This window comes from Dendrobates tinctorius, unplaced genomic scaffold, assembly GCF_039654945.1.
Source record: "Dendrobates tinctorius isolate UK_male_01 unplaced genomic scaffold, ASM3965494v1 ptg000060l, whole genome shotgun sequence".
NCBI classification, from domain to species: Eukaryota; Metazoa; Chordata; class Amphibia; order Anura; family Dendrobatidae; genus Dendrobates; species Dendrobates tinctorius.
Window position 1 is genome coordinate 60,355,385 of NW_027361728.1, and position 16,781 is coordinate 60,372,165.

The 16,781-nt window shown below is 42.6% G+C and overlaps 1 protein-coding gene across 1 annotated transcript in view; it reads right to left on the reverse strand.

Annotated features, from left to right (window-relative positions):
* LOC141092643 (lysosomal amino acid transporter 1 homolog) overlaps window positions 1-16,781 on the reverse strand; it is a 55,712-nt gene that overhangs the window by 32,429 nt on the left and 6,502 nt on the right. Inside the window, exons 2-3 of the mRNA XM_073578993.1 lie at window positions 1,213-1,342; window positions 237-324 (exon numbers count right to left, since the gene is read on the reverse strand). Of these exons, the coding sequence (XP_073435094.1) occupies window positions 237-324; window positions 1,213-1,342 (218 nt within the window). The remainder of the gene's footprint in view (window positions 1-236; window positions 325-1,212; window positions 1,343-16,781) is intronic.

Consider the following 16,781-nt stretch of genomic DNA (forward strand, 5'->3'; position numbering starts at 1 on the left):
TACTCTACACAGATAAGTTTGGTGACTCTAAAGTTCAGGAAATGTTCCCTTAAAGGCGAATTGGGGGGGTGGGTATTTTCTGTTCAGAGATTATTTATTAAGTTACCTTATTTCAGTAGATTATATAGAGTGAAAATAACAAATATACAAGAAACTCATACTGTAGTCATTTCTTCTTCAGGTTGCTATATTAATCACTGTTCTATGAGACACAATGAATACAAATGTATAATTACCTTTCAACTTCTTGTTTTTCAATTTGTAGTAGGCAAACTGAGATATCATAATTATATCCATGTTGACATAAAAAATGGCAGCGACAACCTGAAAAGAAACAAGTAAAAATAAATTAACATGGAATCTAGAGGACCAGAAACATAAAATAATTGCGTTAATAGACAGTGGTTGCCTCTTATGACCAGGTGGCATTGCTGTGTCCATATTTTATGGCACAGCAAACATGATCGTGGTGTTAAAGGGATGTGTGCAGGAATAGACCACTGATCAGCTCTTAGTACATCCTGCAGGCGGCTGAAAGACACAGAGCCGGAGCGCCACAGCGCTGTACACTGCAGTGGCTGTTCTTGGTACTGCAGTTCGATTCCCACTCATTTTAATAGGAGCTGTGCTGAGAACAGCCACAATACAGTGTACAAATATGGGTGTTCTGGCATCTGATATTGAGGACTTTATCCCATGACATGGTTGTGAATATCATGGTCCTGGAAAAACATTAAGTACAAATGGCATAGGAAGTTATCTCCAGGAGTCTTACAAATGAACTCATAACTTACATTGTTCTAAACTAAAAATCTCTATTATTAAGCCTTGATGTTAATCACAAGACATGCACAGCCCCGAGTGTCAAACTGCCCTTGCATGAAGGGGCCGTTGCACCCCATCCGAATATTCAGAATTCCATTACTACACTGGTCAGGGTTCATGCAGACATCCGTGGATCTCGGTGAAAATACGGAAAGTATTGTATGGACTGCCCGCTGGCCTCTGATCGCACAACAGCGTCATATGACTCTATGAGGCTGTCATGCCAGGGTGGGGAGACCCACGGCCAGTCAGTGCACGGTGGTCCATGGTAGGACTGAACAACCGATGACTGCATGAGCCCTTAGGAAAAAGGAATTATGGATCCTAATCAGTAACTTTGGGCACCACTTTTGACACGAGGACCTTACAATGGATACTGAGATGTACCTGGATTGGAAGCTGCCTGGTTAAATAGGACCCGACAAAATTTGAGACGTCCCCTCCGAGCCAACATAAAAGAAATCCAAGAGAAAGTGCTTGATCCACTCTTCCGTTCTTGTGGGCAACATACAGCTGGCTGAGGGGAATACAAAGTCACAATGTAATAATTACTGACATTGCAACTCCAACAATGGCTGCTCTACACTCCTGAACAGCAGACTGGCCTAGTTATGGAGCAATACATCCCCGACTCTCATATCACCGCACAGCTAGGGAGACAAACCACTTGAGAACCATCTGCCTGGTCTCCACATCAGGAGGTCACATCTGCTGATCATACACAAGGGGTAACAGACCGCCACGCTCTTCTTGGTGACCGCCATCTCCAGGGTGGATTTGATTTAAATCTAACTGATTTAAATCACGATTTAAATCACTAGTCAGTATGGCTTGATTTAAATCAGTGATTTAAATCAAAGTTTCTACCTAAACTAGTTCTTGCTACTTTAACATGCAAGTAGATGAAGATTTTTAGAATCACTTTTTATATTACTTTTGTCTCCCCAGTTTAATGGGTTAATCATTCATATTTGGACACCACTGTTCTGTTGTACTTAGGAAGGAGAAAAATAATCCTGACCTTAATAACAATTTAAATAGATTCATTCAACTGAAACAATAACAACATTACAGCATAAGTTATTTGCTTAAACAAACATCCATGTTTGTTAACTAATTTGGCTAAACAAAATATATATATATATTTTAAGAAACTTAGACTGTCAGCCCAGCCGACACATGAAAAACTTAAATACTACTGTCCCTGCTGTCCTCTGTAGCTCACTTGTCATCTTCATCATCATCTTCTTCTTTGTTCCTATTCATAATCTGGAAAAGAAAAACAAGCTTTCCTGCTTTATTGGGTCCCAACCGATTTCTCAATTTAGAATGAATGAGTCCAAAGGAAGAGAATATTCTATCAACGCCTGCAGAAGAAGCTACTGCTGTTAAAAGTGAAATCATTACTTGAACAGTCTCTAACTACAAGCGCTTAAGTGACTTCCACCAGTTTACTGGTGTGACCTTCCTTAAAATATCTTCAAACATATTTCTTGAATGGTTCCCCCTTAGCTCTGAAGTTTATTATAGTTGGCATTAAAGATGGATGATTGCTGGATACCCATGTCATAGCTAACTCCTCTTCCTCAGCACTTAGGTTTTGACCCTGATATTGGATATTGACAATATTTGCCAAAAAATGAGCTGGAGTCAGTGCTTGTCCCATTCGTTTGTTTACTGCTTGCAATTTAATTCTGTCCATGTGTAGTTCTGTTTTTAAGTGTTCACTCAGTTCCTTCCAAATTTCAACAGCATCCGCAATAAAACAGCTATTTTTCTGTATTTTGTTTAAAGCTTGAGAGATGGGTTTCAGGAAGCTCAGCATATGTTCAACATTTCTCTTAAGCCCAATGTTGAGGATTTTGGCCGTGACAGTGCCATCTATTTTATCTCGATTTTCTTCACAAAGTGTCATCAGAATAGGCCAGTTTTTGATATACTGCTCAAAACAGTCCACCACAGAGTTCCATCTAACATCTTGTGGGAGCGTTAGCTTGGTTCCACCCATCCTTTTCAGAGCTGCTGCAGCAAAATGATTATTACGGAAGTATTTAGCAATTTCAACAACATTAGCCTTTATTTCTGGAACACTTAAGTCTTTGGCTAAGAGGTGCAGCAAATGAGCACTGCAACCATATGTTATTAGCAGCTTTGTATTCCCTCCCTGCTCTTCTAAATCTCTTCTCATCTTGGATACGTTTGCAGCATTGTCAGTGACCAAACTGCGTACTAGACATTTGAATTTTTGTTCACATGTCGTTATAGCTTTTACTGCCACTTCTTGTAAGTATTCTGCTGTGTGTGCATTTCCTGACGTATCAGTTGTTTGTGCAAGGAAGACTTTACCTTCTTCTGTTATACAAGCACATACAATAGGATCATTGTGGACATTACTCCACCCATCAATACTTAGGTTAACAATTTTACCCTCCAGAGCTGTTGCACATTGCTCCATTTCTCTGTCATACACTTGATCCAGCAGTTTCCCTGCAACATCAGCTCTGCTGGGTGGACTGTATCCTGGTCTCAGTGACTGAACCATATTAATGAAATGTGGGTTCTCCGTCAGACGGAAAGAAGAGTTCGTTGCATAAATAAACTGGGCAATTTTTTCATCAATCAACTCTTTTTCTAATCTGCTAGTTCTTATCACAAACCTATCTATGGTGGTTCCAGGAGGTAAAGGTTTTTTCTTCCTTTTGGGTGATGGTGATATGTGGCTGTGGGTGTCTGATGATGATGATGATGCTGCTGCTGCTGCTAATGAAGCACTATCCTGGATGGATAACTCTGAAACTGTAGAACAGGATGATGGTGATATTGGAGGTGGATAGTTTCCAGAATCCATGAATTCCCCTAAACAAAAAAAGTCAATGCTGTTATTTTATTGTTTATACAATTTCTGCTTATTGTACACAACACATCACTGCCCCTGCCCCAAAAGGAATATTTGTTTTTCTTCATAACTGTACCAAATGACAGTAACATGCAGTAATAATAAGAAATAATTTTTCTCACACATGACAGTTCAGTCTTTAGAAATAGGATTCAATAAAAATATTTACCAACCTGAAGATCCTGCCTGTTCAGAAGTGTTTCTTTGGTCATCTTCATCACCGCACTTCTCATGATGTTGCCTCATTCGCGCCACCAGGCCTTGCATCTCTTTGTTGCATCGTTTGCATTTTGCACGCATGCCTGCCTTACCGATAGGCGAAGGCGCTTCATTAAAATATTCCCAAACTGGGTCTCTTTTACGGCCTGCCGCCATTATAAGGAAAAAATGTAATAAACCTCAGATCGTACACAAACAGATCCAGACTTGTCTGTCTGTGGCTATGCTGCAGTATTGTGCTCAAAGTTTCACTTTCATTTTCTTGTCTGCTTGCCCTTCCTCTTCCTCACACTTAGATTCACATTCTTCTTGTGTTGTGCAGATCTATTCCACTTCAAACAATCAGAAACATATTGTCTAACTTCTTGGACTTGGCACTGAAGGGCTTGATTCTGTATTCATAGGTTTGTAGAACAATAGGATTAAGGTCTTTTTCTCAACTCTGTTCATGTTGTAACATTTTTGCCGTGAAGAAGAGGCTGGGACCTCTGCGGAGTCAAATTCAGTTTTGAGAACTGCGTAAGTAAAGCGAGCGTCTGTGATAATATAGGAGAGAAACTGCCCACTAATCCTACAGAAACCTCTGGAAGAGCATGGCATTGTGAATGTTACACATATACAGCCTTTATTCTACTGAGTTAAACAACTCAGCTTTATCTCATGATTGAAGAACCTTTGGATGGTAAAATATTTTCCTCAAAAAGCAGTTTATTGAAAAAAATCCGATTTAAATAAAAAAAATCCGATTTAAATAAAAAAAATCCGATTTTTAAAAAAAAAAAAAACATTGATTTTTATCCACCCTGGCCATCTCCCAATTGCATACTTGCAGTCACAAGTCAATCCGATTCAATCAGTGTTTTATTGAGAGAAAACAAATGAGACGCTAGTCAGCTCATGACTGCAAATATGCAATTCACGCACGGCATGAACCGACTAGTGGAGCGGAATCCCAACAGTGTGGATATTACAGATGGTTAGCATTGGGCACGCTGCTCTGCTGGATGAGTTTGCCCTGGGGAGGAAAGAACATTAAATATACTATATTGTATTTAATACTACAAAATGTTGTAACTGATGCAGTATATATATAGTAGCCAGAATAAAATCCACACTCAAAGTGAAGTTTCATGCAAAATTATTACAAGCTGGAAGGATAATAACAAAAGAGTACAATAATGTACAGGATATACAATAAAAGGTTATAAAAAGTCACGTTAGTCCTCACCCAGACACCAAAGTACGAAATATCATTGATATTACCAAGAATGGTGACACAATGTACTGCACTAGCATGCCTCCAAATTAATCTGCACTAATCCCCTCCCTGTAGCATGCATTTTTATTTAAGAAAAAAGACGTTTTCCTAAATATCAAGCAGGACTGCGATCCGGACATCCGGGTGATGGAATCCCACTTTTTCTGCACGTATTAAGGCCTGTACACACGTTGCAGATTAGTTGCGTTTTTCTGCACAAAACCTGAAGGGTTTCCTGATGTCAGCAAAGTGAATGAGAATCCTGAAGTTTCATGCGCACACATTGCTTATTTCTGACTTGCAGATTTGGTGCAGATTTAAACATGCAGCGTGTCCATTTTTGCAGAGTTTTTTTGCTACAGATTTTACCCATACTAATGAGTGGAGAAAAATCTGCAGCAATAACATGTAAACAAAACACTTATTTTACACTGCGGTTTGCCTACCAGAAGACAAATAACGTGTTGACATACCCTTACGCAAATTTTTATTTCCCCATTGCATTTGAGTGTTTATTTTTAGATGCACTTTTATCGCATTTGATGCTGTGGTTTTTGTCTTTTGTTGGTATGTTATATTTTAAATAAAGCTGGTATGTTTTAGAAACTTCTTGATATTTGGCTTTAACAAGACTTCATTGATGCAGCCATAAGCAGATTGCATCTTTACTGCGTCTCCATTGCAGAAATACACATGCAATGTTTTCTGCATCTAATGCAATTCTACTTCTTTTCTGCTTCGTACTCACAGGAGAAATTAACCCCTTCACCCCCAAGGGTGGTTTGCACGTTCATGACCAGGCCAATTTTTACAATTCTGACCACTGTCCCTTTATGAGGCAACAACTCTGAAACGCTTCCATGGATCCCGGTGATTGACATTATTTTCTTGTGACATATTGTACTTCATGTTAGTGGTAAAATTTCATTCATATAACTTGCGCTTATTTGTGAAAAAAACGGAACTTTGGCGAAAATTTTGAAAATTTCGCAATTTTCCAACTTTTAATTTTTATGCCCTTAAATCACAGAGATACGGCACACAAAAAACTTGATAACTAACATTTCCCACATGTATACTTTACATCAGCACAATTTTGGAACCAAAATTTTTTTTCTTAGGAAGTTATAAGGGTTAAAAGTTGACCAGCGATTTCTCATTTTTGTAACACCATTTTATTTTTACGGACCACATCACATTTGAAACCACTTTGTGGGGTCTATATGATAGAAAATACCAAAAAGTGACATCATTCTAAAAACTGCACCCCTTAAGGTGCTCAAAACCACATTCAAGAAGTTTATTAACCCTTCAGGTGCTTCACAGGAATTTTTTGAATATTTAAAAAAAAAAAATGAACATTTAACTTTTTTTCCACATAAAAATACTTCAGGTTCAATTTTTTTTATTTTACCAAGGGTAACAGGAGAAGTTGGACTGCAAATGTTATTGTGCAGTTTGTCCTGAGTACGCTGATACCTGATATGTGGGGGGGAACCACTGTTTTGGCGCTTGGCAGAGCTCAGAAGGGAAGGAGCGCCGTTTGACTTTTTCAATGCAAAATTGGCTAGAATTCAGATCGGACGCCATGTCACATTTGGAGAGCCCCATGATGTACCTAAACAGTGGAACCCCCCCACAAGTGACCCCATTTTGGAAACTAGACCCCCCAAGGAACTTATCTAGATGTGTGGTGAGAACTTTGAACCCCCCCCAAGGGCTTCACAGAAGTTTATAACGTACAGCAGTACAATTAAAAAAAATCATTTTTTCCACAAACATGATCTTTTAATCACCAATTTTTTTATTTTCCCAAGGGTAAAAGAAGAAATTGGATCCCAAAAGTTGTTGTCCAATTTGTCCTGAGTACGCTGATATCCCATATGTGGGAGAAAACTACTGTATTGGCACACGTCGGGGCTCGGAAGGGAAGTAGTGACGTTTTGGAATGCAGACTTTGATGGAATGGTCTGCGGGTGTCATGTTGCTTTTGGAGAGCCCCTGATGTACCTAAAGGGCTTGTCACACTAAGCAATATCGCTATAACGTCACTGGTTTTTATGACGTTATAGCGATATCGCTATGTGTGATACTTACCTCCGACTGGCTCCCCCGCTGGTTATCGCTGATCACGCGAGAACGTCCTGGATCGTTTCTCGTCGTCAGCTTCCTGCTGTGGAGACGAGCGACGCGTGTACGCGGGCAGGAGGACGTCAGGATTGCCTCGTCTGACAGGTAAGTAGCAACCCCCGACCCCTGCGATGTCGCTGGTGAGATCTGCCTATGTGGCAGCTCACTAGCGACCACTTAGCGATGCATCAGCGATCCTGACAGCGTCATATCGCTGGTCAGGATCGCTGGTGCATCGCTAAGTGACAGTGGCAGTACCTTAAACAGTGGAAACCTCCCACAAGTGGCACCATTTTGGAAACTAGACCCCTAAGGAACTTATGTAGATGTGTGGTGAGCACTTTGAACCCCAAAGTGCTTCACAGAAGTTTATAACGCCCGGGCGTGAAAATAAAAAAAAATCGTATTTTTTCAACAAACATGCTCTTTTAGTCCCCTTTTTTTATTTTCCCAAGGGTAACAGGAGAAATTGGACCCCAAAAGTTGCTGTGCAATTTGTCCTGAGTACACTGATACCCCATATGTGGGAGAAAACTACTGTATGGGCACACGTCGGGGCACGGAAGGGAAGTAGTGACGTTCTGGAATGTAGACTTTGATGGAATGTTCTGCGGGTGTCGTGCGTTTGGAGAGCCCCTGATGTACCTAAACTATTGAAACTCCCCACAAGTGGCACCATTTTGGAAACTAGACCCCTAAGGAACTTATGTAGATGTGTGGTGAGCACTTTGAACCCCAAAGTGCTTCACAGAAGTTTATAACGCCCGGGCGTGAAAATAAAAAAAACATTTTTTTTCCACAAAAATGATATATTGCCCCCAATTTTTTATTTTCCTAAGGGTAACAGGAGAAATTGGACCCCAAAAGTTGTTTTGCAATTTGTGTTGAGTACGCCGATACCCTATATGTGGGGGTAAAACACTGTTTGGGCGCATGGCAGAGCTTGGAAGGGAAGGAGCACCATTTGACTTTTTCAACGCAGAATTGGCTGGAATTGAGATCAGACGCCATGTTGCATTTGGAGAACCCCTGATGTGCCCAAACAGTAGAAACCCCCAATTCTAACTCCAACCCGAACCCCAACACACCCCTAACCCTAACGGGAAAATGGAAATAAATACTTTTTTTATTTTATTATTTTTCCCTAACTAAGGGAGTGATAACAGGGGGGGGGGGTTGATTTACTATTTATGGCGGTCTTTATATTTGGCAGCTGTCACACGCTAAGACGCTTTTTATTGTACAAATAGTTTTTGCATCACCACATATTGAGAGCTATAATTTTTCCATATTTTGACCGACTGAGTCATGTGAGGTCTTATTTTTTGCGGGACGAGTTGACGCTTTTATTGATATCATGGTCGGGCACGTGACATCTTTTGATCGCTTTTTATTCCGATTTTTGGGATGCAGAATGAACAAAAACCAGCGTTTCATGAATTTCTTTTGGGGGGTGCGTTTACACCATTCCGCGTGCGGTAAAATGGATAAAGCGGTTTTATTCTTCGGGTCAGTACGGTTACAGTGATACCTCACTTAGGTCGTGTTTTATGTTTTGGCGCTTTTATGCAATGAAAACAATTTTATATAAAAAAATAATTATTTTTGCATCGCTTTATTCTGCGAGATATAACTTTATTTTTTCACTGATGATGCTGTATGGCGGCTCGTTTTCAGCGGTATCATGCATATTTATATGCGTCTTTTTGATTGCGCGTTATTGCACTTTTTGTTCGGCGGTATGATAAGTCATTTTTTTGCTTCGTTTTTTTTTTTTAAGGGGTTCGCTAAAGTGGTTAACTAATGGGACAGTTTTATAGGGCGGGAATATTTTTTTTTTTTTTTTTCATTTATTTAGCGATTTTTTAAAAAATTTTTACTTTTTTTTTTTTAAACTTTATTACATTGTCCTAGGTGGGACATCACTGTGACAGATGAGCGATCTATCACAGGTACTGCACAAGGCTTCCTCCTTGCCTGCGCTTTGCAGGCATGAGGAAGCCAGCTCCCTGCAGGCCCCCGAAGGTCCCCGTCGCCATCTTAGATTCGGGGACCTGCAGGGATGGAGCCCCCCGCAGCAGCGCTGCACCTTGCGCTGCTGTGGGGGGCTCAGGGAAGCACGGAGGGAGCCCCCTCCCTGCCGATGCTTCCCTTTAACCCCCGGTACACCGCGATCGTGTTTGATCGCGGTGTGCAAGTGGTTAAGGTGTCGGTCTGTGACCGCCCCTGACACATTGTGCCGGATGTCAGCTGTGATAATCAGCTGACACCCTGCCGCGATCAGCGGCGCTCACCACGTGGGCGCCGCTGATCGCTGTGACGTACTATCCCGTCCCTGGGAATTAAGTCCCAGGGCACAAGGACTGGATAGTACGTCACATGACAGAAAGGGGTTAAACATGTTGCAGATTTGAAACATGCAACAGAGGTCAGTTTAAAGGGAATCTGTTACCCTCCGGAATGTATATGACCTATTAATATAGGCATACGGGTTACAGAAATGTTACACTAGTCCAGCCTGTCTGCCTCCTTTTAATGGTTTTGTTGCTGAGAATCGTTATATTCTGCCTTTATGTTAGTGATTTCTTCAAGGCTGCGGGGCATGTGGTACCTGGAAGAAATCCCTGCCTCCTGTCTTCATTGTGATCCTATCCCCCTCCCATGAGCGTCAGTTACGGCCCCGGAATCCCACACCTGCGCCCTGCACTCACTCAGAAATACACACCTCATCCTCCCTTCTGTGGGCACTGCATTCAGGGATCTTTTGTGCAGGCGCCAGTGATTTCAGCTCCAGTGAACTCCGGTGTGCGCGCCGATTAGATGCTCTCCCCACTTCCTCCCTGCACAGTCATCGCCATGGTTCTTAGCTACGACTGTGTAGGGAGGAAGTGGGGAAAGCATATTATCGGCCCAAACACAGGAGGTCACAAAGACTCCCCGGCGCCTGCGCAGAAGATGCCTGAATATAGAGTGCACAGAAGGAAGGATCAGGTATGGATTTCTAAGGGAGTGCAGGGTGCAGGCGCGGGATTCCAAGGCCGTAACCGACGCTGATGGGAAGAGGCAAGGATTACAATGAAGACAAGATAGGGATTTCTTTGAGGCACCGCATGCCCCAGAGCCTGGAAGAAGTCAGTAACAATGACAGAATATAACATTTCTCTGCAACAACACCATTAATATGAGACATACAGGTAGGACTAGTGTAACATTACCTGTATGCCTATATTAATAGGTCATATATGTCCCGGGGTAGGGAATAAACATAAGATGCTCCATAGATTATACCCCCATATGCTGCCCCATAAGATGCTCCATAGATTATACCCCCCATATGCTGCCCCATAAGATGCTCCATAGATTATGCCCCCATATGCCCGTGCTGCTGAAAAAAAAAAAAAAAAAAAAAAAAAAAAAAAAGACACTCACCTCTCGTCACTGGGGGCAGTGTCGGGTCCTGAGCAGGTGGGGACACCGGTACGCTATGGGGGCCAGGTGCCGGTGTCGCCACTGGCTCAGAACCCTGGCACCTGAGATATTCACCTACCCCGTTCCATTGCTGCTCGCTGCTGTCTGCCGCGTCCTCTGTCAGCGACTGCTCAGGCAGCAGAGGGCGCGCTCTATCCATGTCATCGCTCCCTCTGCTGCCTTAACGTCACTGACGGAGGACTGGCAGACAGCGGCGAGCAGCGATGGAACGGGGACAGGTGAATACTGCATATACTTACCCCTCCTCCTGGCGCGGTCTCTGCAGCCCCGCTTCTCCCACGGTCTTCCTTCCTTCAGTGGTCACGTGGTACCACTCATTAAAGTCATGAATATGAACATATTCATGACTTTAATGAGCTGTACGTGACCGCTGAAGGAAGGGAGACTGTAGGAGAAGCAGAGGGGCTGCAGAGACATGGCATATATGGCTCGCGTATAAGCCGAGAGGGGGACTTCAGCCCCAAAAAATGAGCTGAAAATCTCGGCTTATGCGCGAGTATATACGGTATATAGATTATATATCAATACAAAATGGAACAGCACAATACTTATCTTTGGGTGTAAAGCCCCCAGGCAACCACTCCACTCACTGCCCAAAGTATACAAATTTCAAAAACGAAGGCAGCGCTCCATAGTCTTGATAGAAAAAATGTGCAAAATTTATTCAACCCACATGTCTGGGCCGGGCCACGTTTCGGCTCTGACAGAGCCTTTCTCAAGCAGTCGGCGTTACAACAGAGTGTATATTTATAGTGTCTTAATTCTAAATCCGGTTTCACACTTCAGTCTTTTAGAATCAGTCACAATCCGTCAAAGTATTGAAAAAAAAAAACGGATCCTGTGCTGGTTGTAAAAAACTGATGCACCGGATCAGTTTGACGGATCCGTCGAAGCAGCAGTTGGTGGAATTTAAGAGGGAGAGGGAAAGCTTGTATGTGCCAGAAAAGCAGTGGGGGTTAAATTAAATGATGAGAAATTGTTCTGGGCATGCTCAGTTTGAAAAACGGAATCCAGCGACGGATTCCATCTTTTGACGGACAGCGACGGATCCTGCGCCCATAGACTTCCATTATAGCCAATGACGGATGGCGCTGGATCCGTCGCTGTCTGAATTTTTGACGTACACAAAAAATGTTAATCTGTCTGTTGTGTCCTGCAAGCGGACAGAGATTTTCTGATGGATCCGTTGGACGACGGATGAAACGTGTGGCCATCCCGTCACTAATACAAGTCTATGAGGAGAAAAAAAAAAAAAAAAAAAAACGGGGGATCCAGCATGAAAAAACCCTGAATCCGTTATTTTTAAAAAACGACGGATTGTGACTGATGGCAAAAAACTGAAGTGTGAAAGAGGCCTTAATTACAGCCAATGACATTATATAATACAACCAAACAGATTATATATTCATGAAGTGCATTACATCATATTTTTGATACTTGTAGGAGTGCATTAATCTATTTCAGAACATCCATATATCTTGTTCAGTGCATATCATAAAAAGTGCTCCATGCTTATATAAAAACAAGACATTCTTTGTCTACATCACTGGATTACTGTTCAAACATTCTGTATATTTATGCATCATTATATCTTACCCCCAGGAGTCACATGTCTTCTCACGAACGACGCCATCACCGCTGTGCAGCGTTCTTTAACAATCACTGTGTATGTGAGCGAGTCATCACTACGTACTAGATTTCTGGCCAATCATTAGTCTTGTGTGGTATTTTTTGGATTGCGCATGCACATTGCTGCTCATATTAGTTGTGGCATAGATATGATTTTTTTTTTTTTTTTTTTTTACAAACAGCGGCAATACTGTGAACATTTAGCAGTTTTAGAGCGCTACTTAGCGCTAACATAATACCGCCTAATGCCATAACATTATTTGGGACCATCCTCTTAAAAATACTTATTATTTACTAGGAAATATTACACCTTATATTCACTGCCTCTTAGACTTATGTGCTTCATCTACCCTGAGGCACCGGACAGCACCTTATTCAGGTTTCTCCAGGAGTCAAATAGTGGCCAAATGTCACAGATGGCCCCTCCGGGCCAACATGTTACAAATGTGACAATTAATAGGTAGTTGCACCATAGTCCCGACAATTAAATATGTTCCAGACAAAAGATATTCCTTAATTATTTACTATAGTTATTATTTTATTGTCGCAAATTCATTGGCCAACAATCCAGTATCTCAGTGACAACTCATTTAATTAATACGCAATTGGATTCTCAAAAAAGACTTGAGCAAACAAAATTTTTTACATTAAATTGCACAGCTTATATAGAAATACAATTTTTTACAGAAAATACAATTTTTTTGTCCTCCATGTTATGTTCTCCCAGCGAGAGACAATGATACATCTGAAACAACCAAGAAAAATAATAAAAATTGGGAACATTAATAGCCAACATAACCTTAATACACTGCGCAAAAAAATAAAGGGAACACCAAGATACTATATCGTAGATATTACTGAATGAAATATTGCAGCTGCAAATCTTTATTCTTTACATAGTGGCATGCGTTGAGAACAAAAAAAACCCAAAAATGATCAAAGTAAATAAAAATGAATATCCCAGGGAGGTCTGTATTTGGAAGGATACTCAAAATCAAAGTGGAAAATTAAATTACAGGCTGATCCAAATTCAGTGGAAATGCCTCAAGACAAGGAAATGATGCTCAGTAGTGTGTGTGGCCTCCACATGCCTGTATGACCTCCTTACGACACCTGGGCATTCTCCTGATGAGTCGACAGATGTTGTCATGAGGGATCTCCTCCCAGACCTGGACTAAAGCATCCGCCAACTCCTGGACAGTCTGTGGTGCAATGTGACGCTGGTGGATGGAGCGAGACATGATGTTCCAGATGTGTTCAATCGGACTCATGTCTGAGGAACGGGCGGGCCAGTCCATGGCTTCAATGCCTTAGTTTTGCAGGAACTGCTGACACTCCAGCCACATGAGGTCTGGCATTGTCCTGCATTAGGAGGAACCCAGGGCCAACCGCACCAGCACATGGTCTCACATGGGGTCTGAGGATCTCATCTCGGTACCTAATGGCAGTCAGGCTACCTCTGGCGAGCACATGGAGGGCTGTGCGGCCCTCCAAAGAAATGCCACCCCACACCATTACTGACCCACTGCCCAACCGGTCATGCTGAAGGATGTTGCAAGCAGTAGATCGCTCTCCATGGCGTCTCCAGACTCTGTCACATGTGCTCAGTGTGAACCTGCTTTCATCTGTGAAGAGCACAGGGCGCCAGTGGTGAATTCGCCAATCCTGGTGTTCTGTTGCAAATGCCAAGCGTCCTGCACGGTGTTGGGCTGTGAGCACAATCCCCATCTATGGACGTCGGGCCCTCAGACCGTTTGAGCAGACACATGCACATTTGTGGCCTGCTGGAGGTCATTTTGCAAGGCTCTGTCAGTACTCCTCCTGTGTTCCTCCTTGCACAAAGGTGGAGTTAGCAGTCCTGCTGCTGGATTGTTGCCCTCTACAGGCCCCCCCCAGATCTCCTGCTGTACTGGCCTGTCTCCTGGTAGCGCCTCCAGCCTCTGGACACTACGCTGACAGACACAGCAAACCACCTTGCCACAGCTCGCAATGATGTGCCATCCTGGATGAGCCGCACTTCCTGAGCCACTTGTGTGGGTTGTAGAGTCACTCATGCTACCACGAGTGTGAAAGCACAACCAACATTCAAAAGTGACCAAAACATCAGCCAGAAAGCATTGGTACTGAGATGTGGTCTGTGGTCCCCACCCGCAGAACCACTCCTTTATTGAGGGTGTCTTGATAACTGCCAATAACTTCCTTCTGTTGTCTATTCCATTTGCACAACAGAAATGTGAGATTGATTGTCAAACAGTGTTGCTTCCTAAAGGGGGTTTTACACATCGCGATATCGCTATAACGTCACCAATTTTGTGACGTTATAGCGATATCGCTATGTGTGATACTTGCCTCCGACCGGCTCCCCCGCTGTCCATCGCTGATCTCGCAAGAATGTTCGGCTCCATTTCTCGTCGGGCGCTTCCTGCTGGGGCTTCCTGCTGTGACGAGCGACGCGTGGAGGCGGGCGGGAGGACATCAGGATCACTGTGTGTGAAAGGTATCGTGCGTTGCGTCGCTGCTGCATCGCTGTGAGGTCTGCCTGTGTGACAGCTCACTAGCGATCATTTAGCGATGCACCAGCGATCCTGACCGGGTCGGATCGCTGGTGCATCGCTAAATGTAAACGGCCCTTAAGTGGACAGTTTGATTTCACAGAAGTTTGATTTACTTGGAGTTATATTCTGTTTAAGTGTTCCCTTTATTTTTTTGAGCAGTGTATATTCTTACCAGTAAAAATTAAATTAAATTAGACTAGAGTCCTCAAACTATATAGATGGGAATTACTTAAATAACACTATGTATCTTAACCCCCTTCATGACCCAGCCATTTTTTTTTTTGCAATTCTGACCAGTGTCCCTTTATGAGGTAATAACTCAGGAACGCTTCAACGTATCCTAGCGATTCTGAGATTTGTTTTTTTCGTGACGTATTGGGCTTCATGTTAGTGGTAAATTTAGGTTGAAAATTTACAAAACCTTTTTTTTTTTTTTAGGGACCACCTCACATTTGAAGTCACTTTGAGGGTTCTATATGGCAGAAAATACCCAAACGTGACAATTCTAAAAACTGCACCCCCTCAAGCTACATTCAAGATTAACCCTTCAGGTTCTTCACAGGAATTAAAGCAACGTGGAAGGGAAAAAGGACATTTTAATTTTTCCAACAAAAATTTTCTTTCAGCATCAGTTTTTTCATTTTCACATGGGTCACAGGATAAAATGGATCCTAACATTTGTTGGGCAATTTCTCCTGAGTACACCGATAACTCATATGGGGTTATAAACTACTGATTGGTCGCACGGCAGGGCTCAGAATGGAAGGAGCGTCATTTGACTTTTTGAATGGAAAATATGCTGGAATACTTAGCGGTTGCCATGTCACATTTGGAGAGTCCCTGTGTGCCTAAACATTGGAGCTCCCCCACAAGTGACCCCATTTTGGAAACTAGACCCCCCCCCCCCCCAAGGAACTTATCGAGATGTGTGGTGAGCACTTTGAACCCCCAAGTGCTTCACAGAAGTTTATAACGCAGAGTCTTGAAAATTTAAAAATAAAGTACCCGTACAAGGTTCTTTACTTCCCATTCCCTTTCCTCCCTTCCCTTACCCTGTTTAATGACTGAAAACCAATAAAATTTGGAAAGAAAATTTAAAAAAAAAAAAAAAAATCTTTTCTTTCCTCAAAAATGATTTTTTTAGCCAGCTATTTTTTATTTTCAGAAGGCCAACAGGAGAAATTGGACCACAAAAGTTGTTGTGCAATTTGTCCTGAGTAAACCAATACCCCATATGTGGAGGGGGGGGGGGGGGACCACTGTTTGGTCGCATGGGGAGCGAAGGGAAGGAGCGCCTTTTTGGAATGCAGACTTTGTTGGAATGTTCTGCAGGCATCATGTTGCGTTTGCAGAGCCCCTGATGTGCCTAAACAGAAGAAACCCCCAACAAGTGACCCCCTAAGGAACTTAGCTAGATGCATAGTGAGCACTTTGAACCTCCAGGTGCTTGACAGAGGTTTATAACGCAGAGCCATGAAAATAAAAATAATTTTGTGGGGGGGGGGGGGGGACCACTGTTCGGGCAAAAATCGGGGCTCGGAAGGGAAGTAGTAGTGACGTTATGAAATGACGACTTTGATGGAATGATTTGCGGGCGTGATGTACGTATGCAGAGCCCCTGATGTGCCTAAACAGTATAAACCCCCACAAGTGACCCCATTTGGAAATTAGACCCCCCCCAAGGAACTTCTATAGATGTGTGGTGAGCACTTTGAACCCCCCCAAGTGCTTCACAGTTTATAACGCAGAGCCGTAAAAATATAAAATAATTTATTTTCCA